Source organism: Rhea americana, unplaced genomic scaffold (assembly GCF_003343005.1).
Source record: "Rhea americana isolate MKP2758 unplaced genomic scaffold, rheAme1 scaffold_186, whole genome shotgun sequence".
NCBI lineage: Eukaryota > Metazoa > Chordata > Aves > Rheiformes > Rheidae > Rhea > Rhea americana.
This window is the reverse complement of record NW_028185994.1, coordinates 1,221,858-1,246,633: the sequence shown is the minus strand read 5'-3', so window position 1 is coordinate 1,246,633 and position 24,776 is coordinate 1,221,858. Positions and strand designations below refer to the sequence as shown.

General features: G+C 41.2%; 1 protein-coding gene across 1 annotated transcript in view; it reads left to right on the top strand.

Annotated features, from left to right (window-relative positions):
* PAX5 (paired box 5) overlaps window positions 1-24,776 on the top strand; it is a 168,534-nt gene that overhangs the window by 64,538 nt on the left and 79,220 nt on the right. Inside the window, exon 8 of the mRNA XM_085302123.1 lies at window positions 2,933-2,946. Within this exon, the coding sequence (XP_085158249.1) occupies window positions 2,933-2,946 (14 nt within the window). The remainder of the gene's footprint in view (window positions 1-2,932; window positions 2,947-24,776) is intronic.

Sequence of the window (24,776 nt, the reverse complement as noted above, 5' to 3'; positions counted from 1 at the left end):
TAAAAAATGAAGGAAATCAATTGCTATGTAAACATTAGCAAGTGTTCGGGTGTGAAATTACACCCGACCTAGGCCAGTTATATCAAATGAGTGCTTAAAGAGTATCACAGCTTCTGATGCTTTTGCTGGATCAAAGGCAAGCTATGCAGCTAGTAAGGAGTGGATTTTCAAAACTCTATGCTTAATTTTGGTTCATAGTTAGTGTGACTGTGCACACAAATTAGATTTTTTGTATCCAGAAATGGCTTATTAGGCATGTAATTGACCATTTGCTGAGAGAAACACCCAATTAGTATGTGAAGGTAAATTAATTGCACCTACAGATTAGCAGTGTATTTCAGAAGGACCTGACACTAATTTTTTGGAAAGTTCCATTCCTGTTTCACAGACACACTGCAGAAACACAGGCAAAAACTGATTAGCTGTGTCTCTGTTCTGTAAGTTCTTGTTGTTCTAAAGCCTCAGCCTTCAATTTGGCATCAGCCATGGGAGGCAGAAAACAAAATAATGTTGGTAGTTTCAATATAGGTCTAACAATGCATTTTCTATACTTAACGAAGTAGTTGATTAATTATTGTTAATCTCCAGGCTTCCTAATATTAGATCTGATTCTTAGCATGATGTAAGGCTTCCAAAACTAGAAACACTGATTTTGTTTGGAGGAAGTGTGTATTAGAGGACCTTTGGATGTTATTAGGAACATAGCAGCCTACTACCTTCGTGATTCAAGAAGGGAGGAATATGTACTGGCAGAACTTTTTTGAAAGATGAGTGCTTATGCAGCAAATCATACAGTAGAATAGAAATTCCACACGCTTTTAACCCCATGTCTTTCCTCTATTCTTTAATTCCTAGAGTCATAGAATAATTTGTTTTTCATCTGCTTATTTATCAAATATTGTAGGAAAAGTTTGTATTTTTTTCTGATTTTCCTGGTTTATACTTGTGAGAAACTCTGCAAATCTGAACTCAAGTTGGAAAAAAAAAAGGAGAGGATGGTGAGATCAATGTGATTTTTTTCAAACCTCATTAGGAAAGTGAAACAAGTAGCATCTCTGAAAGGTGAAATGGCCTTCACATACCACTAGATGGTGATTATCCCATCCCTAATACCAGTGACATTGGAGAGGACAGGCACAGTAGCTGCTCCTACAGTAAGCTTTTTCAGTATTGGTTACATAGAAGTTGAGTGGTGTTACAGCTGTCCCTATTTAACTTTCATGTGCCAGAAAAGCAATTACAGGGATAACCATGATGGAAAAGGATCATTCTTTGCTGTATGTGTTTTAAAGCTTCTGAATTATGTGGAATTTTAGTTCAAAGTGCATAGTCCCACAATGAATGTAGATAGATAAACTTTTTGATTTAATAAGAAGAACATGAGAATTAATGCAACAGGTTTCTGAAATATCCTGATTGACAAATAAGGGATATTCAGCTGTTGGTGGAAAGCAGGTATCTTCCTGGATCTGCACAAGTAGCTGTAACTAGAATAATTGAGTATCCGGAGAATTTAGATCGGAGATATGTCCTCATTGAGGACCTCATGGTGCTCTTGATGCTCTGAGATGCTAAACACATGCTGAGAAATGTGTTGTCAGGAGCTGCGAAAGTTGAGAGATGGGAAAGCAGAGCTGTCTTGTCTAGGCATTCATATAAATGGATTTTGCTAGTTACTTACTTTTATGTAGGTTGATGCATTTTCTGCTAGGCCATGGTTAAGAACTTGCGGTTATTTGGCCTGTGCATTTCAGTGACATTTGCAGTGGAATTTTCTCTAACATGAACACCTGTAATGCATATGAATAGTTCTGATATACAAAAATATGATATGAATGCCATTGCTTGCAGAAGCAATCCTATTTTGCTCCTTTTGAAATGGAAGAAAAATTGTCATGAAACTGATTGAAATGGAAAATCTGCCTGGATCAATGAGTAAGGTCAAATAAATCAATTAGAATGAAAATACTGAAAACATGACTTGGATGATCACATGCAACCAGGTGACACAGTAAACACAAGAACTGTTCTTAAGCTATCTAGAATGTCACTGAAATCAGAAAGCAGTGTATTAAGAAGAAGTTAGTAATGGATATATGGAATACTTATACATTCCTGCAGAGGAAAATAGAAATACATTACTCCTCTCCATAAAGACGAGGCGTAGGAAGCAATTTCATATAAGCTGCTTCTCTTGCTTATGCATTATGTTAGAAACATGATCCAGTTTCAGCAAGCTGAATATTGCTAATTTTTCTCAGGCATAAAACCTTCTTGAAGACACCGAGCTGTTCCTCTAAGGAGGGCTCCTGGTATTCTATCAGAAGAGTTATGATTCTCTGGACATTAGAGCCAGGAATTCCATTTTTCTCTCTGTTTTACTTCTTTTCAGTTCTTCCTCTTTGCTTGTGAACTGGGAACATTGCTCAAAGGCAGTGAATATTTCTCAGTGGCTGAGACTGGAGAGGCATAGAGCAGGATAAGAGAAAGATTTTTTTATTCATGCCTTGATCATGGTGAGTTGTGGCATAAGGGCACAAGGTCTTTTTTACATGGATAAGCATTTTGCAGCCTAAAAATGCTCTTTCCCCAGCAGAATATTAGTTCCTGTTGCCTGAATTCCTCCTCATGCATTTTCTGGAGAGCATTTGGGGTTTACCTGCTGGAAAATGTACATTTCCCCTCACATAGGTAGACATATCGATGGGCCATGTGAGAGCGCTTGCTCACCAGTGTCAAACCTTTCACTCCGAGTGCTTCCAGTGCTTCCTTTACTCTTTTATCTTTAATATCTTTGTTCCTCAGTTCTCCTGCATTAAATGGAAACCCCTAAGTTATCTCTTGCTTCAAAACCTGCTGTGCTCTTGACAAACATTACCTGAGTTTTCACATTTACTGTGAGTGATGACTATATCTATAGAGCAGTCCACAGGGAAATGAATACTTGTCTTTAGAGAAGAGTTTACATGATGCTTAAAGAGAAGGCAACCACTGCACAGTGACAGGAAAATAAAATATCAGGTAGTCATTCATTCAGAAACAGTGTCCATTTTACGTATTGAGTGAGGCGGGGATCCTACTGTGTGTTCATACAATTAAAGATCGTGTCAGACTGTACGTGTCGGGGTGCAGAATTAAGGCATTTCCTATTATGTGCTTCATTTTGCAACGTAATGTCCCAGTGACACAGCTATAAATGCATATGTATGTATTCTTCAGTGTTGGTATGTAGTGCCTGCACACTTAGTGTGTGACAAAAATTTAATGGTAGGTGAATGCTGTGCTTGTTAAGTTAAGCAGCTGGGAGTTGGGAAGTCTCGGACTGAAGGTTGGCTGCACAAACTGAATTGTCCTTTTGTGTGGAGGAATAATATGGGGATAAAAACAAGAATCAAGAAGCATGCTGGCCTTCCTCTCTCCTACAGAAACCTGCTAAAAATATTAATTCATGTATAAAATGAATGCCTTTCCATCACGATTGTGCTCTTTTGTGCTCATTTTCTGCAAACCGTCCATGATCAATTTGTACGAGCTGCAAATGTTCACAGAAAACTGATTTTACATATTCTAGGAACTGATTCTGAGATGCACATAGCTGCATACAGTCACAGTTGCACTGCCACTCTTCTAATGACTGTTGGCCACCAGCACCACAGAGTCCTTTGATCAGCTGTGACAAAGCAATGTGGTTTGAATGTCTCATAATCCTCAGATCTCAAAGAAGGAAAGCATCCACCTCATCTACCTCTTGGACTAGTAACAGTGTCTAACTGTACAGTGCAGTCCTCACTGCCGAAAAGGAAAGCCGTTTGCTCTACTAGCGCAAGAAAAGCTTCCCACAGAGCAAAGTTCTGTTTGTTTAAGAAGTGGCTTTTGCCTGCCTGCCCTGATAATTCTGCTGTACAGATGTACTCATGACAGGCCACACTGATCTGATCTGGGCAAGGAGTTTGTGTTTGCTGCACAAACAATTCAGTTTTTATTCAGAACTTGTACTTGTCCCATGTCCTATCTATGCGGAGAACCATTCATTGAGTGGTGTAATTTTCTATGCTTAGTTCATTAGACTCATCCTTCCCACAGTTCCTGTCAAGTGCTCAGAAAGACAGAGAAGCTCTCCATAATTCAGTGGGGAAAGCCATCCCAGAAAGATTTAGCTTGTGGCATCACTTGCGTTTCCTTGGCAGGTCTCTAGAAGGCCTCGCAGCACTCATATATGAGTCTAGTACCAATGAAGCGTTTGGTCTTGCCCACACCCACAATGGTCTCAGAGAGGGAGATACACCTGTCACGTAACCTTGCAGTGGAGTTTTTCCTGCTTTTAGTGTAGTATGTTGCAGCGCTGCGTTTCTAGAAACAGTATGGAACTGTCATATCCTGGTTACCCTGCTACCCAGACCCTTGCATGGTCTGCCCATATCATGTGGGATTCATTGCATCCTGGTGGATCTACTCTATCCATATGCAAAAATACCTTGCTTCTAGTACTTTTACCAAGACTCAAAACTCTTTCTGTAAGCCCATTCCCTCACACAACCTGATTTCCCCCCCTCTGAATACCTATAGACACTTTCCTTCTGCATAGACAGCACTCTTACCTCCGTGAAACTGCTGTACATATGTATACACCAATACCCCACCTCAATTCTGGCTTCTGGAGTCTTGCTTAAAACTACTGCTGCTGCTTGTATTGATTTTGTTCCCTTTAGTAATGCTGGGTCTGATCCACTTCTTGCTGCACTGGCCCCTCACTGCCCTTCTAGAATAAGATAGGGTAGAGATGATGAGAGACCGAAGGGAATCTATCCCCAGGATTTACCACACAGCAGGGACAGAAGGTGGTATGTAGCTGCACCTCAGTCTTCCAACCCTGAGGGCATACAACATCTAGTGGTGGTGTGTTTTACTTCAGGGTTGCTCTTCCTCTCCTCACCAAAGTGTCTGTGAATAGTTGATTCAAGTGCATTTGTCATTTAAAGCATTGACAGAAGATGTTCCTGGAGAATCAAGATGTGGAAGATAGCTTCTAACTTAATTAAGGCGTAAGAAGCTAAAAAATGATGCAGGAAAGCCGTGTCAAAATAGATAAGATGAAAAGTTAAGACCTACAGACTGATGTGCTTTTGGTAGGCGTAAGAGCAGGAAAATTGTGAAATGAAGTATATGCAACAGAATCAACTGGACAGAAGGGTTTATTAATTTCCTCAGAATAAAGAAGAAAATTTTCTATGCTGGATTTCTATCTACAGTTGAAATGGAGTCTCTTGCATTTTCAGCTTCACACATGGGTCCGGTTGAATACTCATTGAAGCCAAGAGGAATATTTCTGTTGACTTCAACAGACTTCAAATCAGGGCCATAATGAGACATAACATGATGTGACCAAATTCACCACTGTGTAGATCATAGACTTAAGAGAACCACTTGCTGATGTTTTCCCATTAATTTCAGCTAGAGCTAAACTGAATATCAGTTCTGATACTCATTTCTGAATAGAATGGAGGTTTTCTGGAGCTAGATAGAAATCAATAACCTGGCTAATATGTGCTAATATGTTATGACGTGCAGTATATGACATGTTGCTGATGTTCATGACATGTAATGCATATAAATCTGGATCTAGAGATAGTCTCAGACAGTTGATATTTGGATAACTAATAGCACCCTCAAATATCTAGTAATTTGGCAAAAAATGAAAAATACACAAAGTTAAAAAATGACATCTCAGTGGCTGACCGGGAAACTGTACTCACAACAAAGTGTTGGTTGGTAATCTGTGACTTGATACAATATCCTCTTGACACTTGGGTGCAGTAATAAGAAGCTAAAGGTGGTAATCTGGGACAGAGTACAGAAGAAAAATGCTGTGTGTGTGGCTGGCTCATCCCTACATGCTTTCCTATATGAAGATCAGAGGGCTGGAGCATCTGCCCTATGAGGAACGGCTGCGAGAGCTGGGCCTGTTCAGCCTGGGGAAGAGAAGACTGAGGGGGGATCTTATCAATGTGTACAAGTACCTGAAGGGAGGGTGTCGGGGGACAGAGACAAACTCTTTTCAGTTGTCCCAGGTGACAGGACAAGAGGAAATGGGCAGAAACTGAACCACAGGAAGTTCTGCCTGAACGTGGTGGTGGTGGTGGGGATTTCTTCACTGTGGGAGTAATGGAGCGCTGGACCAGGTTGCCCAGCGAGGCTGTGGAGTCTCCTTCTCCGGAGATCTTCAAGGCTCACCTGGATGCAACCCTGTCTGACATGCTGTAGGTGACCCTGCTGAGCAGGGAGGTTGGACTAGATGATCTCCAGAGGTCCCCTCCAACCTTACTGATTCTGTGATTCTACCTGCCTTCCAACACTAAGGTGCTGAATCCTGTCTAAACCCACTGGCTGCTGATCCCTGATCCAAAGCCCTGTGTGGCCAGTAAAAGTGTCTGGGTGACTTATTGGATGAGTCTATGTGATGGCTAGCACTTACTTTTTACTTCTATATTGAGTCTATAAGGAGGATTCTGATACTGTGCAGCTTTGTACACTTGAAAGGCTAATGAGATGGTATTAGCCATCCAGGGTACGAAAGCAGGCCTGTGTCCTCCCAGACAGCAGGCACATTCTCTATTTCCTTTTTTTTTTTTATTCAAATGCCCCAATTTTTCTTACCTGTGGAAACTGGTGGATTAGGGCAAATAGTGGCAGGAATAAACCTGGGGAAAAGGAAAAGCTTGAAAAAGCAATTCTGCTATTTTTACAGCTGTGTCTCCTTCCCGTAAAACTGTTTTTGGTGGCTTTATTGGTGGGAGGGGAAAAAACAGCTCTTAAATCCAGCCAAAGAAAGCACATCAGGAGAAAAAAACCTTCCCGTATTTACTCTCAGTAGACTATTAAACAACACTAGGCTATTAATTTGGCTTTTGAGTCTTCACTAAAACCCATAAAAGCGCACAGTTGTCAAATGGAGTTCATTTTAATTTCCTTTCAATCACAGTAAATTATTCAGGTGATAAATCAGCTGGGGCAGCCTCCTGGCTGTAATAGAAACCCTAATTCCTGACTAATTATCCAGCCCATTGCTGCCAGCAGATCAATACCACTACAAAATGGAAAGGGCTGAGGGTCCGTGGTGGGCAGGGTGACAGAACGATGGCAGCTGGGAGTGGTGACGTCCTTGTGACCCCTGCCAAAGTTCAGGGGTTGCAGGAGGTTAAGTGGTGCAAAGAGGTTCCCTGTCACCCCCACCTTTCTTACGGGAATGCATCCCCACCTGGTCACCAGTGTGTGCCAGGACCAGAGATGGCATACTGTAGAGGCAGCTATAGCTTTGCTGCTCACTGCTGGCCTTTCTGCCTCTTCTTTTGTTATTGTGCTCTGCTGGCAGGATTTGGTGGTGGTCCATTACGTGGAGAAGCCTCTGTGTGTGGTTGTGTCAATAAGAGACCTCTAGATTAAAAAAAAAAGAAAGAAAAGTGCAGTACAGTGACTGATTGCTCAGCTGTAACACAGGGTATTTCTCTGTGAAAGGGAGATAGCTCTTTGGAGACTACAGTTACTTTTATTTCCGTCTCTCAAGATGGAAATTGTTCAAGAGCTGTTCGATGTACAAAGTCTTTCAAGCATAGAGATGACGTTCCTAATCAGGGCCTCCAGTTAACGAGAGGGCCATCATCTCCCAGCGAAAATAATAGGATTATACTGTAGAAATATTGGATGGGTGACACCAGCAGAACAGAATCCTGGATCCTAAATGTACCAGGGGTTGAGAGTTCTGAATTTTCATTGACTTCTGGAAATTAGGCCTTCTGCATGTGATATCCAATTGCTTTGTGTAGGATCCTTGTTCCCTTTCACCATCAGTGTGATTATTATTTATTCACATTACAGTTGTATTTGGAAGAGCTAACAGGCAGTACAGGGCTAAATGCTTTGTACACTTCCTGACTGTGAAAGAGTAACTTACCTGAAGATCTTGCTATCTAGAGGAAGAAAATTGATAATGGGTTGGAAAAAGAAAGCAGTATCATATACAATGCACATCAAGAGATAACAGAAGCATGCAGTGACTTCTTCGTGGTATCATAGGGAAACTGAAGCAAGGGCAGCTGAATCCAGCTCTCGAGTCTGAATTCATGTCTGAACACATCATTTTTCTATTTTTCTGCTGGAGAGAAGAATGTCCCCCCTCTTCCTTTGGCTCTTTTCTGTTTTAATGTCAAGGAGAAGAGATACCTGCCACAGTATTTCTTCCTGCTGAAGGTCATCTTTAATGAACAGAAAGCATTTTCTTCTAAAAGAGTAATAGAAAGCAGAGCTCCCTTGACCAGCACCTCCCATGCACATCCTTGTCTCTCTACACTCTCTTACAAGCAGATTTTTGTGTGTGAGAGGAAGCTTCTGAAAACTGTATAAAATTCCCTGTGTGTTGCACCTTGTTGTGACATGTCATGTTGAGTGGTGACAGTCATAGCAGTCAGTGTGATATGAAACAGCACAACACAGCCTTATATATTGCATGACAATGGTGTTGTGAAGGCTCAGAGTTTTCCAGGGTAACTGGAAAGACAGAAATCATGTATCTTGGTAATTTCTATCAGCATCACATTACCTATCCAGAGAACATCCCATGACTCACACAAACACACACAGGTGTCTGGAATAGAAGTTGTGAATGACGTGTCTGGTCTTTGAATAAGCAAAGAAGTGGGAAGAAATGCAAATGGCGAAATCTAAGACATATCTACCCTCTGCTTCCCAGGAAAGAGCAAGGAATATACATGTCCCCAGCTGGCCTTGATGTCACTTTCTCTGGGGGTCCTGAGGGTCATGAGCCTGTGGATGAGAAGTCTTGCTACATCTTGTCCTGAGCTAGTGAGCAGTATGGTGTCAGAATTTTTCTCATAAACTCTCCAAAAATGTATCTGAAAGAGGACGAATTTGTCAGGTGCTTGTATTGCATGGTGTGCAATGTGCTGTCCGCATTGTTCTCCCTGAGTGCGAAAACCTGAGTTTCATTTCGCTTTCCTTGATGTGCTAGCACAATATGAATTTATTTATTACTGTGTAAATAAATACACAAGCAGTCTGTTTTTTCTTTCTCTGTCCCTTTGTTGGAACCCTGCTGCAGTGGGTCAGAGTCTGAAAAAATAGAGGAAAACAGAAAAAGAGTTACACGGTTATGCCTGTATGCTTCTTCCTCCTCCTAGCAGCAAAGTGTAGGCAAACCCTCACTCAGTGTGAAAAATAACAACTGAGGGGAGTGCAGCAGGGTCTGCAGCAGAGGCTTGTGGTGATAGAGATGTCAGATTCTCCTCCGTCTGTAGCTCTGTAACTGTTCTCAGGAGAGCGTGAGAGTGATCTCAGAGTGTATTTAAAAGAATAAAAAACTCTCAATGCCAGTTACTCTGTTGGAGAAGTCACAGTGACAGAGGCAGCCTTGGCTTATCCTTACATTGTTTTCCTCTGAGATTATTGCATCTCACTTCCTGTATGTTATCCCCCTTATTGTATTTCTTTGCCTGGGGACAATATATGAGTCAAATGGGGAGGAATGTGGGTCTGTTCTCTTTCTTGAGGAGTCCTTGCTGTCTCCCCCTGCCCCAATCCCCATGATCAGGATTAAAATAAGACCAATGTCAGAGAGCTTCAGGGAATCCTGAAACAGATGAGTAGATAGCTCCTTCAGCAATTGTAATGTATTTCCAGTTTTTACTACCATTTTCTTTTCTTCCTGGTTGCTGTCAGGTGTCACCACATGTGAAAATATAAATTCTCAAGATAGGAAAAAAAAAAAAAAAAATAGAGACACCAGCCTTGCTGTGTCTGGATCTCTAATATCTCCTTTGTCCGTACTTTTTTCCCCCTTTGCTTTGTATGTCTCTGTACCAATGCAATCTTTCCCTCATAAGTGTTCCCCCTAGTTATCCTGCCACTCATGCAGACAGAGGTTTTATGACACGCAGCTTGCTCAGAGCAGAGTAAAGGGCACAGTGGCTAATGTGTTAGCAGCTGGTGGCCCCTGCTTCCCAGTTAAGCTCCCAGTGCTTCCCCTCACAAGCAGAGCTAAACCAATGAGAGCAAAGGTCCAACATTTTTGACTGAAGGCACTTAATATAGACAAGTTCCCCGGTGTTCAGGCACTGTGGGCACTTTAGAAATTACAATTCCCTTTAGAAAGTGTGTGAAGTGCTTTTTTTCCTGAGGCCATGTGTACTGGAGGGTCTGGGCAGCACTAGTTTAAGTCGTGTCTGAAAATAGTATTCTTAGCACTATTTCTGTTACGTAACAGAGACAGGGAATCTTTTGCCCATCACCAAGTTTCACCTCACTACTTCGGCACTCTGCATATCTGAAATATGTTATGCTCACAGAAGTGATGTCCCTGTATTGAGGACAAGGATCATTTTAATGTGTGTGATTTAGATAGCGGAGCTGTTCCTGCAGGTTTCAGCTGTGTTGAACTGCTTCCTAAAAGTGCCCTGCTGATGCATTGTACTAGTGAGACTGTGGAAAAGGAGGTATATGTAGCCCTGCAGTCCTAGCTTTAGAACAAAAGTACAGTGAAGAAGACAAGAAGACATAAAAATGCAAGTGATCTCTTACAGGAGACCTCTCACTGCTTTTGTGAGTGCTGTATAGAAGTGGGAAATTTTAGAAAAGCTTTCCCTTCTTGTTGCCTTGACAGAAGTATCCACATTTTCTTGAAATTTGGTGGTTGGCTTTTAGCAAGTTTTATTCTTTGTTAGTACTCTGCTGATAAATGACAGGTTTTTCTGTTTAGGGAGAGAAATCAAGTCTATCAGTTCAGTGGGTTTTAAATAAAAAACACAACGCTGTCTTCAGCTGAGTCTTTATTCCCAGGTTTCATATCACCAGTAGATGGTTAACTAAAGCCTGTCATTTCAACACAAGTCATAGGCAGAAGCCAGGCAAACAGTGGACTCTGCCCAGGAGCTGAAGGAGATCAGTGAAATACCGATCATCCAATTTTCAATATTGCTTTGTGGTATAATTTACGCGTAAGGTGAGCAGAATTATAATTACTCATACAGGAAGGAGGAAGATCATCATGCAATGTATGGTATGTATGTGATATTCCACTTGTGTAGGGAAAAAAATGGATGTGAAACCGTCCTGAATCTGTTTTTCTCAGTGCAAAAAGACGTTATGGAATGGTATCAGTCAGCCAGGATTACTCAATAGCTAAATGGACCTACTTCATTCCATTGTGTTAATCCTATGAGAGGGAAAGAAGAATCTATGAATAAATAAACTTGCCTGTTGATTTATTCAATAAGGGACCTGCTACAGATTAAATTTAAATGGAAGGGATTTGCACTGGGACTTGATGAGTGGGAATAAAACTTCTTTTCTTAGTCCCTGGTAAATGGCCATATCACATAGACTCTGAACATAACTTTGTAATTGTTGATCATTTGCTTTGAATGCATCTAGGTAGAACTTCCGTGCTCTGGTGTGGAAACCATTTGTATTTTAAGCTTATTTTGTAGGATTTATCTACATCTGTATGGTACTTTAAACAAGAAAGGTAGGCTTCGTAGAGTATATTCCCAATACAACTTGTGAATACTGAAGATCTTGATAAGGTAAAGGAGTGAGAAGAGTCAGGGTCTTCACGCTGGTGCACAGTAGTAGTAGAGAGACAGTGGGCAGTATTACTTAAATGGAAAGAAGAGTGGTTCTGACTGGTTATAAGGAAACACTTTTTTACGCATGGCAGTTTTCAAGGCCCAACTGGATAAAGACCTCAGCAACCTGGTCTAAGCCTGTAGCTGATCCTGTTTTGAGTGGGAGGTTGGACTAGAGACCTCTGGAGGCCCATCCCAACAGGAGATGGGAGTCTGTGAGTCATAGAAACAGGAGTTTCTATGAGTCTATGATTTCCCTCTACGTGCTGTGTCATTCCAGCTTTTATGATACGACGTAGTGAAACTTTTGTACAGTTGCAATGGAAAATGTGAAAAATGTAGCTGGCAAAGTAAGAACAGAGGATAATTCACACAGTATATAAGACGAGATGAGAAGCTATCTGGGGTGAAAGGCATTTCTCTGTTCATTGACTGTACTGTAGTAGGAGGATAAACAATTAGCTCAGAGCAGATACTGGATTTGCATAAGAATGCCATTATTTTGGAAACATTGTCCAGTTTAGGTTGGTGATAATACCATTTGTTCAGCAGGGATGTGAACGGAACAACCTGCCAGAATAATTGTATAATGACCACAGAGCAATTGTAGAGCTAAGCCACTCCCAGAGAAAAAGCCAATTTCAAAAGTCTTCTCTGATTATCTGAATAGCGGCTGCTTAAAAGTCTGATGACAGCAGAATTTGCTGAAATTAAAAAAAATAATTAAATCTGAAATGAAAGACTCATATGTTAAGAGAGTGGCTTAATACGTAGAGGGAAGGATTCAGCTCTGCTCTTCTCATCTTGAGAATATAATTAAATAACACTAACCACAAAGAAAAAGAGGTTTTCTTTGATCATTCTCCATATTGCAGGAGCCGGCTCCAGTCTCAGATCCAACACTGACTCCTGAGTGCAGTTCATATAAGTTGCATACGGAGACGTGTTCAAAGAGCTAAAGGAGAATTAAATATTCAACAGAAGTTAGAAGTTAAGGTGGGAATGAGGGAGTATCTTAGGCCTTCTTTTGCCTTTGAAAATTTTCCTAATCTTTCTATACTCCATTTTTCACAGAATTACAGAATCACAAAATGGTTGAGGTTGGAAGGGACCTCTGGAGATAATCTAGTCCAACACCCCCCGTTTAAGCAATGTCACCTAGAGCATGTTAGACACATCTGGGTGGGCTTTGAATATCTCCAGAGAAGGAGACTCCACAACCTCACTGGACAACCTGTTCCAGTGCTCTGTCACCCTCATACTGAAGAAATTCCTCCTCATATTCGTGTGGAACTTCCTGTGGTTCGGTTTGTGCCCGTTGCCTCTTGTCCTGTTGCATGGCACCACCGAAAAGAGTACGGCTCCATCCTTTTGACACCCTCCCTTAAGGTATTCATAGACATCAGTAAGATCTCCCCTAGTCTTCTCTTCTCCAGGCTATACAGGTGCAGCTCTTGCAGTCTTTCCTCATAAGAGAGATGCTCCAGACCTCTGATCATCTGTGTAGCCCTACGCTGGACTCTCTCCAGTAGCTCCAGGTCTCTCTTGTTGTCTCACTGATGACAACCCTTTTAGCTCTGCCTTTCAGCCAGCTCTCAATCCCACCTCACTGTCCACTCATCTAACTCACACTTGCTGAGCTTGCCTAGGAGGATGTTACAGGAGACAGTGTTGAAAGCCTGGCTGAAGTCAAGGTACACAACATCCACTGCTCTCTGTCATCATCCCTGCCAGTCATTCCATCAAAGAAGGCTGTTAGATTGGTTAAGCATTATTTCCCCTTGGTGAATCCATGCTGACTACTCCTGATCCCCTTCTTTTCCTCCATATGCCTGGAGATGACTTCCAGGATGAACTGTTCCATCAGCTTTCCAGGGAGGGAGGTGAGTCTGGCTAACCTAAATTTTCGTGGGTCTTCCTTATTTTCTGTTCTTTTGAACACTGGAGTGACGTTAGCTTTCTTACAGTTTTTGCTATCTGTGAAGTGGGAATCATCTAATTTGCCTTCTTGATGGCAATGTTGGGTAGAGGTTTAGCCTGGTGACCCCTATGAAGTTCTTTGGGATCTCCGCAATGCAAGCAGGGCCATGAATTAGGGGGCATGTCTATAGTTTGTTGATGTGACATGATCGATTTCCAAAACCAGTAGTACTGAATGGAGTCAGACAGAAAAACTGCATTTATCAAGTACTGTGTTTGATTAAGAGTGTTTGACCAATTATAAAGACCTCGTTAAATAATTAAAATATATAATTAAATCAAAGAGAAAATTAAGGAAATTGTTATCAAATTATTTGGTTGATGAATGTTTTTCAAGTGTTGCCAAGCCTGAATATTTTGTCGAAGTACTTACATTATAGGGAAATTGTCACAGAGCCATAGATGTCATATTCACATTTTCATTAAAGAGAACAGTTTTTCTCTAGTCCACGTGCTTACAGAGGAAAGTTTGAAAATATGACCCTAAAATACACTGCTGACTTAAAAATGAAGGCAGAAGGGCAGTTTCCAGGGTGGTAGAGATATTCTGTTTACATAAAACAATGGTATTCCCTTCCAGTTTTCTTAGGCTGTTTTCTGGTTATATTTTAGTTTTTGTGTGTTTGATTCTGAAGCACTCGGAGTTCTTCAGTGTAGCTGGCACTTTAGAATCACAGAATCATAGAATCAGTAAGGTTGGAAGGGACCTTCAGCAGCAAAATGGTGATTATTTCAACAGTAGCATCTCCAGTTGGAACTATCTTTCTGAAAGAAAATGATGCACTGAAACTGAAATGTTTCATGTAACTCTGCTATCCTCAATGGCATTTTTTCCACCCATACTCTGAATATCATTCTACTTGTTGGCTGGCCCTAGAGATATTTTCCATCAGCCTATGACTTGGAGGACTTAGCACGTCACTTTGTACATTTCTAGGCCCCTCTATCTCACCTAGAAAAGTACTCAAAATGTTTTTGTTGTTTTGTTTTCTGCAGTGGTGTGAAAGCAATTTCTGACATTTTTAGATTGCTTCTGTGAAACAGAATAGTAATTACAGAAAGATGTGGTAGGAAGGGTTTCATCTATAAAGTGTGGTCTCTTTTGGTATTTAGCTATTATCTTCTGTGGATTGAGTCTCTTTATCTGTATAATATAGACAATATTATGAAAGGATTTACTTGATGATTATCTTAGACAATATTTGTGAACTACCTTGAGATAGTTCATCTGAAAATATTACAAAAATGCAAATATTATCTTTATATTTTTGCACAAGTCATCTCAGGCATAAGAGTAGTCAGTGCCGTGGATTTAGAACATTTGGGAATACTGATGTAAACTTCATGAACATTCCCTGTGTGCCTTCGTATTTCTGCTAATATTCTCAGTGGGAAAATACTTGACAATGTTACTAGCTGCGTTTTCTTCTAAACTCTCTCGTACCAGGTGTTTTAGTGGAAGAGGCAGAGCCACTGTGATAGAGTAGTATGCACTTTTCCCCTTTGTATGGCTGAAGTTTTTACTCTTGGTGCTAAAAGTGGTTAACTCCTTTTTGAATCCTAAGAGTATTAATGTGCCTCAGAAATATCTTGCGTCAATGAGTGGCATCAAGTGATTATGTATGTGTTGAATTTCTGAAAAAAATCTACTTTTTGCATTTGTGTTGAATGCACTACTTTTTATAATTTGATTAGAGCCCACTTATTTTTACATTATGTGTGGAATGCTAGAAACATCTAACAACCAATTATTTGACGAACTTAGCCTATTTTTTTGTTTTTGTTGTTTGCAAACTGTACACAAATGCTTTATAAGTGGGGTGATCCCTGATGCTTTATGAAGATACGTGTCTGCCTCTAGGCCATAGCACATAGTTTGGAAGGTCTTGTCATTCCCAAGTACAGGCAAGTCTGTACTGTGGTCATCAGTAGCTTCAAAGACCGTGAGTTCTCAGAAAATTCAGTAAAAATTTGATGCCAGATGCATCAGAAACTCTACTCAGTGCCTCTCTGCAATTTTATTCAATCTGGCCTGTAGTGTAGTCTTTACGTAACTCATCATAAGGCATTACAGTCTAAGCCAGTTGTATAATCTCCTTCCACAGCCAGCAGAGAGATATTCCTCTTGAACTATCATCCTCAGTGGCTCCACTGAAACGGGAAGGTGGGTGGATGATGTTGTTCACAGCAACTATGTAACCCAATGGGGAGAAGTCCTGCTTGAGGAAATGGGAGTTTTGTTTCCACTTCATTCAACCTGATGTGACAGCTAGTCTTCTGCAGGCCAAGGTTTTAGTCTGGTGTGAGAAAGACATCTAGAATAGATGTGTATTTGTGAAGTGACTACATGTCACATTTGATACTGTGAGAGGAGAAGAATAGTGGGGTGATCATTTAAGTTGTACAGGTGGATAAGAGTATTCAAAAAGAAGAAAGTATGGGAAAGGAAAAGGAGATGAGAACAGCTTTGTCTGAATCCATAACAAAAGTGAGAAGAGAAAATGAGGAGGCACTCTCAGAATGAGGAGGAAGATTGGGAGAGGGCAAGTTACAGGTAGTCAAGGGAAAATAATGTTTCAAGAAGAACATAATTGCATAATTGACTGTGCTGAAGGTGAATGCAATGTCAAGAACACGAAGATTTTATGGTGGTTCTAAGAAACAACTAGGAAGAAGTTCCTGTGGGCTTTGGTAGGAAGTTTTTGCATTCATCAATGAACCAAACTGAAGAAGTGCTGGAAAGAAAATTATAAGAAGGAAACTGCAGAACTTTTGAAAGCACAGCACAGAGACTGAACAGTGGTAAAGAAGGTAAGGGAGATCAAGAATATTGATATTGTGAGAGGAAAGAAAAGTGAGGTGTTGAAAACAAATATATTAAGACAAAATTTGCAAATTCTAGCAAGATCAGAGGTGTACTGTCACTATTTTTATGCTGTCACTGCTTATTCAAATGTTTAGTATTTGCCTACTAAGGGTGAAAACTGGAAAGCCGAAAACCACCTTAATTCACTGGGTTGTATATCTCAATTTCCTTGTTTTAGAAAGGCCTTATAAGTTTCCACAGAAACTTCTTGGAAACCAGTGAAAAGAGAGCCTACTTTTTTTCCCCCTCCAAACATGTGACTGGGACTTCTAATTAGATTTGAAAAGCTTGATTGAAAAGCATTTCCTAGGACTGTCTACAAGGCTTTATTTTCTTCTAATCAGAATTTCCAACAGAAATTCAAGTAGAGAGAGTGCAGAGGAATGCCAGACCAGGATGTGGCAGACTTAACTTTTCCTTCTCATATTATTTTAGCTAGTTCTGTTACTCTAGATTTCTCATTTCTCTACAGACTACGGAAGGAGCCAGTCTGACAGGCATGGCTTTTTTACCTCTCTCAGGAACTTCACAGCTTGAATATGTCTCTGCTTCTGCTGGCCCAGTTTCCAAGCTGTATAAATAAGAATAATATTGTGACCCCTCCTCACTGTGGAAGAGGATGAAAAAAAAACATTAAAGAGTGTAGGATGCTCCCTTTCTCCAGGCTATGCTAATGCTTCACATGTATGGGTCACAGCCCAACAAACCTCCAAGGATGATGTTCAGCCAGCTTTAAAAACAAGAAACGCCTAACAGGAGCCAGTAGTTTACATAGAAAGGTGAGAAGGAGGTCCTGATCTACCTTTTCTGTAGATTGTCGTGTGTAAGTCTTGTAATAGCCCTTTGATTGTCTGTGCAACTTGCGCCTCAGTAATTTTCACTTCTACATTTTTGAGGACAGGCTGTCTCTTTCAAACTATGAAGTTCTAGCACTGTTTGACATTATTTTTCTCCTCTCGCTATCTACACTGAGATAGGAAAAAATACACGATGATGTATGCGTTGGAAGAGAAAATGGAATGTGGGAAGGGGAAAGAGGTCAAAAAAACCCGAGAGAATGAACGGGAGATTTGTATCTCTTTCCCTAGTCATGCAAAGATATGTGGAGGATGTACAGAACTACCTGCTCCAAATGGTTGTCCTTTGAGATTGTATGTATATATATATGTATATGTATTTTTATATGGCCATACAAAGCACAAAATGCCACCTTCAAAGACCTTCCACAACTGAAAATAACTTTGGAAGCAAGGTTTGCTCAGATGTATAAGCCTGGCGGACTCCAGCTTTCAGTCCTGGCAAGCTTGGTGAAGAGAAGGGCAGTTTTTGTTTTAAAGCATTCGGTTGCTGATTTCGTGGTGTTCAGTGGCTACCACTTCTGCAATCTTCCTTTGTTATTCTGAGAGGCATGTCCCTATATGGTCCGTGGATCTGGCTGCCCCTTTTCTCATCTGGGTGACTATCAAGATCAACATAGCTAAAATCCCATTAAAAAAATGATTGAGCAGCCTAGTTTTGGACAATGGAAGAGATTCCCTTTATCTACTCCATCATAGCTACTGTTTACCTTATTTCTCTAATATTCTGCAGTATGAGCCCTCCCTGTTCTCTCCACGCCTTTGTTAAAATTGGCACACATTTCTGCTATTTTACCATGTTTAATTCGCTGTTTGTTGCTGCTTACTCAGGCACACAACTCTTCTGCTCCTTAAATCCATGCAGGTATATCGAGTTAAGCACTTCCCATTTTAGTTAGAAATAACTGCTCCCCACTATAGTTAATTTTACTCTAGGTAATCTCCGAGGCTGGAGACAGGTCACAATTCAAATTTGAAATGATATCAGTCATGCTCAGGCACAATGTACACTATTCAAGCCTTGTTTTCATTTAATTTGCCAGCTCTGCTTAAAGATAAAAGAAAACAATTTCAGCCACAAGTGCTAGCTGTTTTCTGTGCTGCTGTTTCACGGGCTTTTGTTGTTCACCCTTGGCATCTTCTTTAGAGGGGGGGTGTGTGTGTGTTTGTGTGTGTGTGTTTGCGTGCACGCGTGTGATTTACTAGTCTGTGGAATGCCACATGTCTTTAAAATTACAGTGCCCATTTCCTGCTGAAATAATTTCTACAAAGAGTGGCTCCTATTACAGCAAGAGGAGCATGGACGTCATGATTTATTATTATTTATGGTCCCAGGCCCTTGTTTATGCGCGATGGGTTAGGTGCTCAGGATAGAAATGCCATTATGCAAATGACATTGAATGTCCTTACTGAGCCTAAATAATTTTTGTGTTGGACGATTAAACCTCATCTGTTATTGATATGGGCTGCAGTCGGGCTATTAAAGAGTCCCAACAGTACTTACTCCCAGTAATGGGAAAATTGAGAGGAAGAGGCTAAACAATTGCCTCAAGTGTGCTGTGATTGTCTGGTAGGAGAGGAACATAACGAACCCCCTGAATGGAAATCGTGTTTACTACTTAGGGATAAATAAAAAGGGAGAACATGCAATAAATTACACTTTGTGATTTGAATCAGTGCACCGGAGAATTTGCGTACTTTCAATTTATTTATCTGAATTTTGTGGGGAGGGGTAAATACCAGAAGTAGCCAGGAATAATTCCTGCACAGTACTCAGCTCTGCCTGGGGGAGGGGGCCGGAGAGCTAATCTTTGCAGTGAACATGGGAGCTACATTGTCATTGCTCCTTTCTTTTTGACACAGCTGTGCGGTCACATTTTGATCAGTGTTGATAGCTTATGAATTCCAAAATTGACAAAATTTACGGAAAAATGAGGATAATCCATCTTCCTTAGCAGCCTGTCAGGAGCTGGCTATACTTCATAATCTTCAATTACAGATGCTATTTTCAGACATTTACATGCAGATATTAGAACAAAATGAAAATGAGAAACAAAGAGTGAATGGAAATACAGCTATTTGTATGTATAAAAGAAAAAACAACAGGTAAATTCTAGGCACTAAGACTGGATTTGGGGATCCCTTTAGAAAGGCTGAGAATGGCTGCTTCTGCTTATATACTTCTCCGTGAAAAAGTAAAATGTAGCATACGGTTTCCCACATGCAGATTATCTGAAGATTTAGGTCACAAATTGGTCAGTTATTCTGAGGTATGATGGCAAATGTGTTCCTGGCAGCGTGTGCTAATTCCCACTGTTTTAGAAGGAATTTCTGGGGACTGGCACAATTCTAATTGTTTTTGGGTTAAAATGAAGCACATCTGTTAATTTTTTTAAAAAAGATACACACTCTGTGAAAGGGAGAAACATCCCCTGTTCAAAAGAAGGAGGAAAAAGATTCTGTGGCTCAAATCAAACTTTCATGCCTTTTAAGAGAGTAAGAACCAAATGTTGCTGAAAACAAAGGGAAATTGGATTTCAGCTCCAATTAGCTGTGTAAATAGGTTTTACTCCAAAGAAGAAATAGTTTCAGTGATAGTGTGAGATAGAGCAGGAAATGTGATGCAAATTATAAAACAGAAGGGTGGCTGGTGGGGTGGCAGCAAAGAGGCTTTGATAAATAGATTTTCAGATGCATTTCCAGTACAAGACTAAAGGGGTTAAGGAAGAGGACTTCGTAATGACGTTCCATTCCCATAAAATTTAAGATAGAATAGCACCAATGCTCATATAGCTGAACAAGGCACAGGCTTTCTGAAAAGCTGGAGAGATTAATTGGAGCTGCTTTGGATTAAACTCTCTGAACCATACCTAATGTTACAATTTTTTTCCCCTTGTGAGCCTGACGTGGGGGTTTTGGTGGAAAGCCTGCTTGGTGTGTGCTAATTCTGCCTTTATTTATTTATTTGTTTTAAAATATTATGACACGATAACCAGGCCATAATAAATATGGGCTCTTCTAATGACAATGGAGATACTTTCTGTTGCTATGTGTGGTTAGCAGCATGTTTGACAGTCATAAATGATGGCACTCCGGTGACCTGGAGTGTAAGGGAATATCTGGGCTTCTTTATCCTAGGCTTTATTAATATTTCTGTGCATCTGCAAGTGATCAAAGAAGAGCCATTTGTCATCCTTTATTCTCTGCTAAACATCTGCCAGAAGGAGACGTTGTCTCCTTATATGTGAGGGGGACAAAAAGAAGGAAGAACAAACATCTGAACTTGCAGAGATGTTCTGGTCTCGACATCTGCATACGTGATGGGGGAGCCTGCCTGTTTTCAGTATGAATCAGGTTTGGGGTATTTGTCTGAAATGCCCTAGGGCCCAGTAAAACAGGAACACATTGAGCTATGCAGAGAATTTTCTTGCCTCTGTAAGTGTTGGAAGGCCTCGAGTTAACACCTTTTCTAAAACTGGAAAAGAATTTTCAGCAGCAAAGGGCCCCTGTGCACCATTTTCGTCTTGCTACAACCTGGTTTGCTTAGGAAGCAGGCAGCACATACTGTCAGCACAAAAACTACAAACAAAACAAAATGCTAAGGCGTCTACTGGCCTACAGCTTTACTTTGACCATTTAAGTCACTGTGGTACTGGACGAAGTTTTTCTTTTACCACTGTGGCCCAAACAACCCTGTTCGTCAGAAGGCATCTAAGCTACAGGTAGGAAAGCGTAACACACATTGGTTTGTGTCTCTTTGATTTTTTTGAATATGTGATTTGTAAAATTGAGCCTAAGGAAGAAGAAATATGTGGAGTCCTACTGGATTCCAGCTACCTCTTTTTGATAGTTACTTGCTCCCATTCACCATATACCTCCTTTCTTTCTGAAAGGGAAGAAGGAGCAGAGGGAAATGTATTTTTCTGCCAGTGACCCTGGATCGTAGTATTTCCACAGGGCTAATCCCCTGCAGTCTACCACCATGGAGTCTTGGGATGATCTCTTTGAATTTCCCGCTTTAGTATTTCACAATTAGTCTCCTTTGGGGAGCTTTCTTGCTCCTCATGGCACATCCATCTTTGCTTTCCATTTTTGGATAAAAGTTCAAATATGAATTTAAAAACCCTGCTATTTATGTAGGGTATATTGACTTTTCAATGGGTTACAATTCACTAGAAAAAGTGCAGGGTGAAACAAATGGTGGGAGATCTCACAACTAATTATAGTGAGGCAAGAGAGGTTAGAACTTGCCTTCTACTTGTGCTACATGAATTGTTCAAAAAATACTAATAAAGTGCTCTTCTAGCTTTTGCCCTCCACCTGCCTGGCATCTTACACAGAGTAACTTCTGGTCATACTTTACTAGTGAACTGCAGTGTAGTGAAACCTGGTCTTGATGGCTGAGGTCATCTCTCTAAATGCATAGCTGAGAAACTGAAAGTAGAAGAAGCAGTATGGGGAAAGGTGGGCACGTTTTGCCTTCTCTTGAAGATTGTAGAGCACATCCGAAGGTTAATTATTTCCTGCTTATACTCATGTGCATAGGTTCTCATGGGCCAGTGATAGGTGTTTGCCTATGGGACATGGAAGGAGCTATTCCTGCCATAAGCACTTAAGCACTTAAGTGTAATAGTGAAAGTCTTGCAGATCGTGAAGGCTGGAAAAGTAGTATATGAAAATCTGTATTGTCCTGAGTACAGTTCAATGCTTACATGTAAACGCACTTCAGCCTTTGCTCTTGTCTCAATTAACTTTTTGAAAGTAGCCACTGGCACAAATATTCATAATAAACATAGCTTCTGTCTCAGGGTCCCGTTCTCCTCTATTAGGAAAAAGTCAATGGTGTTGTACAATTTGCATTGCTACTTGCCCCTGAATCATTCTGCAAGGTGCCTAGCGTCCCATCCTCCTGATCTTAAGTGGGATGGGGAAGAGAAAGCACACAAAGCTTCGTACTGCTACTCAGAAGTTTCTTCTTTTGTTTTGTCCTTCTCACTCTCTCCTTTTATATATTCTCCGTTTCACGTGTCTGTGTTTTCTCTCCTCCATGCTATGGCAGTGGTGCTCCATGCTGATGAGACAGTACGTGGTACAACCGCAGACAATCATTTTTCAGGTAATTTCTAGAGTACTGAACACCCGACTCTTGCTTTTTCACATATCAAGCAGGTCGGGCTCCCCACTGTGCAGGGAGGGGCACTTTGGTTGTACCTGGGTAGAGTGGGAAATTTATCTCCCTGGCTATTCTTCACTGAAAGGCCATGGTGCTGGCTAGCAGGATAGAAGAAGCCAAAGAAGTAAAAATCTTAGATGTCTTCTGCTGCCCTATCCCAGAACAACTAGAGGACACACCAACCGTTCAGTGGCAACAGGGAAGTCTTTTCTGGTAGAAGTCTTCTGATTGAAGATCTGGGTGACGTTGCAATGGCATGAGAAAAGGCTATTCCAACAGCTCTCTCTTCCTTGAGCTTTTTCTTTTGTTTCCTCATGGGATGGCAGGGGTGAATTCTGCCTCAAGGCTAGTGGAGAAGAGAAGATGCTAACATGCCCCTTGTGAGCCCCACGAGCTGAGAAGAAATGAGTGCCCGTGATGCTGCAAACTTACACCACCAGCAAAACTTGTCATTTCTTTGGGGAGCGCTATGAAATGATCGGCATTGTTAGACCTCTCTGCCTTTTACTTTGCTGTTTGTGTACACCTGTGTTAAACTCCAGAGGACACACTTGTGAAGCAGTGGACACACGATAGCAGAATGTGAGCAGAATGTTAGTCTGTCCCCAGCTCTGCGCACTGGGATGAAATGAATTCCAGACTGGGCCTTCCGGCTGTTTTGGTGAGGTTGAGGCTCTTCTGCTGCTCCATGTTGGAGATTTCCTGGTTCTTGGAGGGCCAGAATCAAGCTTCTGGTGATCCATTGGCTCACTGAAGTATGTTACAGCTTAGTGGCAAGAGCTACTTTTGCAGTAACGTGCTGCCTTTTCATTCCCAAACCATGTACCAGTCTCAGCTTGGCACAGGCACTATTCTTAGCTATTTGATATTTCATTGCTGCTAAGTTAGCATGGTACCAGTCCTGGCTATGTTTTCGATAGCGGGAACTCAGACTATCGCAGTGGCTGTGATGTAGGTCCTGGCAAGGGGGGCCTGCTGGGACACAAGGGGGAAATCACCGCTTGTACTTCGAAACGCGTGGATGGCTATGAGGACTGGTTTGTGAGAAGGCTGGTGGTTAGCAAGCTGCCCCTCAGCCAGTGTTTGCCTCATATAGATGCCTGGAGAAGCTGTGGTCTTGTATGTGGTTGGTATAGCTAGATGTGGTGTCAGTTTAGTCACTTGGCGATGGCTTTGTAAAGCTGATTGCTCTGGGGATAGAAAAYAGATAGTAGCACAGGGGAAGTTTTTGTCATGGGAATGGGGAAGTGGCTGGAAAATCCCTGTGATTCCTTGTTCTTACCTCCTGGAATAGATGGCTCCTTGGGGCCAGAGGAAGAGAGGTGCAGTGGAGGGCATCTCCAGTACGTGACAAACTACCTAGACTGAAAATATGGAGGGGACAGAAAGCCTTCACTTCTCACATCTCCTTATTCTGTAGTCCTCTGCTAAATGCTGCTTGAATATGGACTTTCCTCCAAACTAGGCTGAAAAACAGTAATACTTCCAGTCATGCCTGCATGCAAAAGATGGTCCAGTGATTCAGGATCTAGACAGCTGAAGGTAAATGAAATACTTAGAGCCCTACTTGCAAAAGGACTATGCTGGTTGTGCCTCTCCATTCATCCTCCCGTAACCTTGCTGAGAATAGTAATAGACTGGATTCTGTCTGCTTCATGCACCGTAGTCACGCTGCCAAGGTTACACTTTTCCTTAAAGATTGTAAGGTGTAATGGAACTTCCCATGCTAGGTAACATTAAGGAGCAATGGGATACCATCTTCCTTGCTTCAAGAAGTGAGTGTACTTATTTATGCTAAGCCCTTCAAGCTTTTTGCTTCTGCTACTGGAACTGATAAATCCTTTTTAACTTGACAAGCCTCATTTGAATTTACTTAATGTAATGTTTTCAGGTCATTACAGTTAAAACGTGAGACCTAATCCTGCTAGAGTTTTCTCCAAGACTAGTCAAGAGGCAGTTAAAACTGAAGAAAGATGTAAAGCTTTATCTTTGTAGCCTGCTCCAAACTCTTAAATCTGAGGCTTTGCTGGCAGGGAATTGTATTGTATAGTTGCATTTATGAAAGGAACTGGAGTCATACAGCTACCTTTGCCTGTAAAGGGGGAGTAGAATTGCATCCACTTGCCCCACGTCTGCACATGACCCAATGTTTGGCATAGCTGGATGCTTTCCCTCAGATATGCTCAAGCTATAAATTAATCAGCTCCCCTTTAATAGGCATAAAACCACATTCATGCTCTGCATATGAAAGGGCAATGGATCAGAAT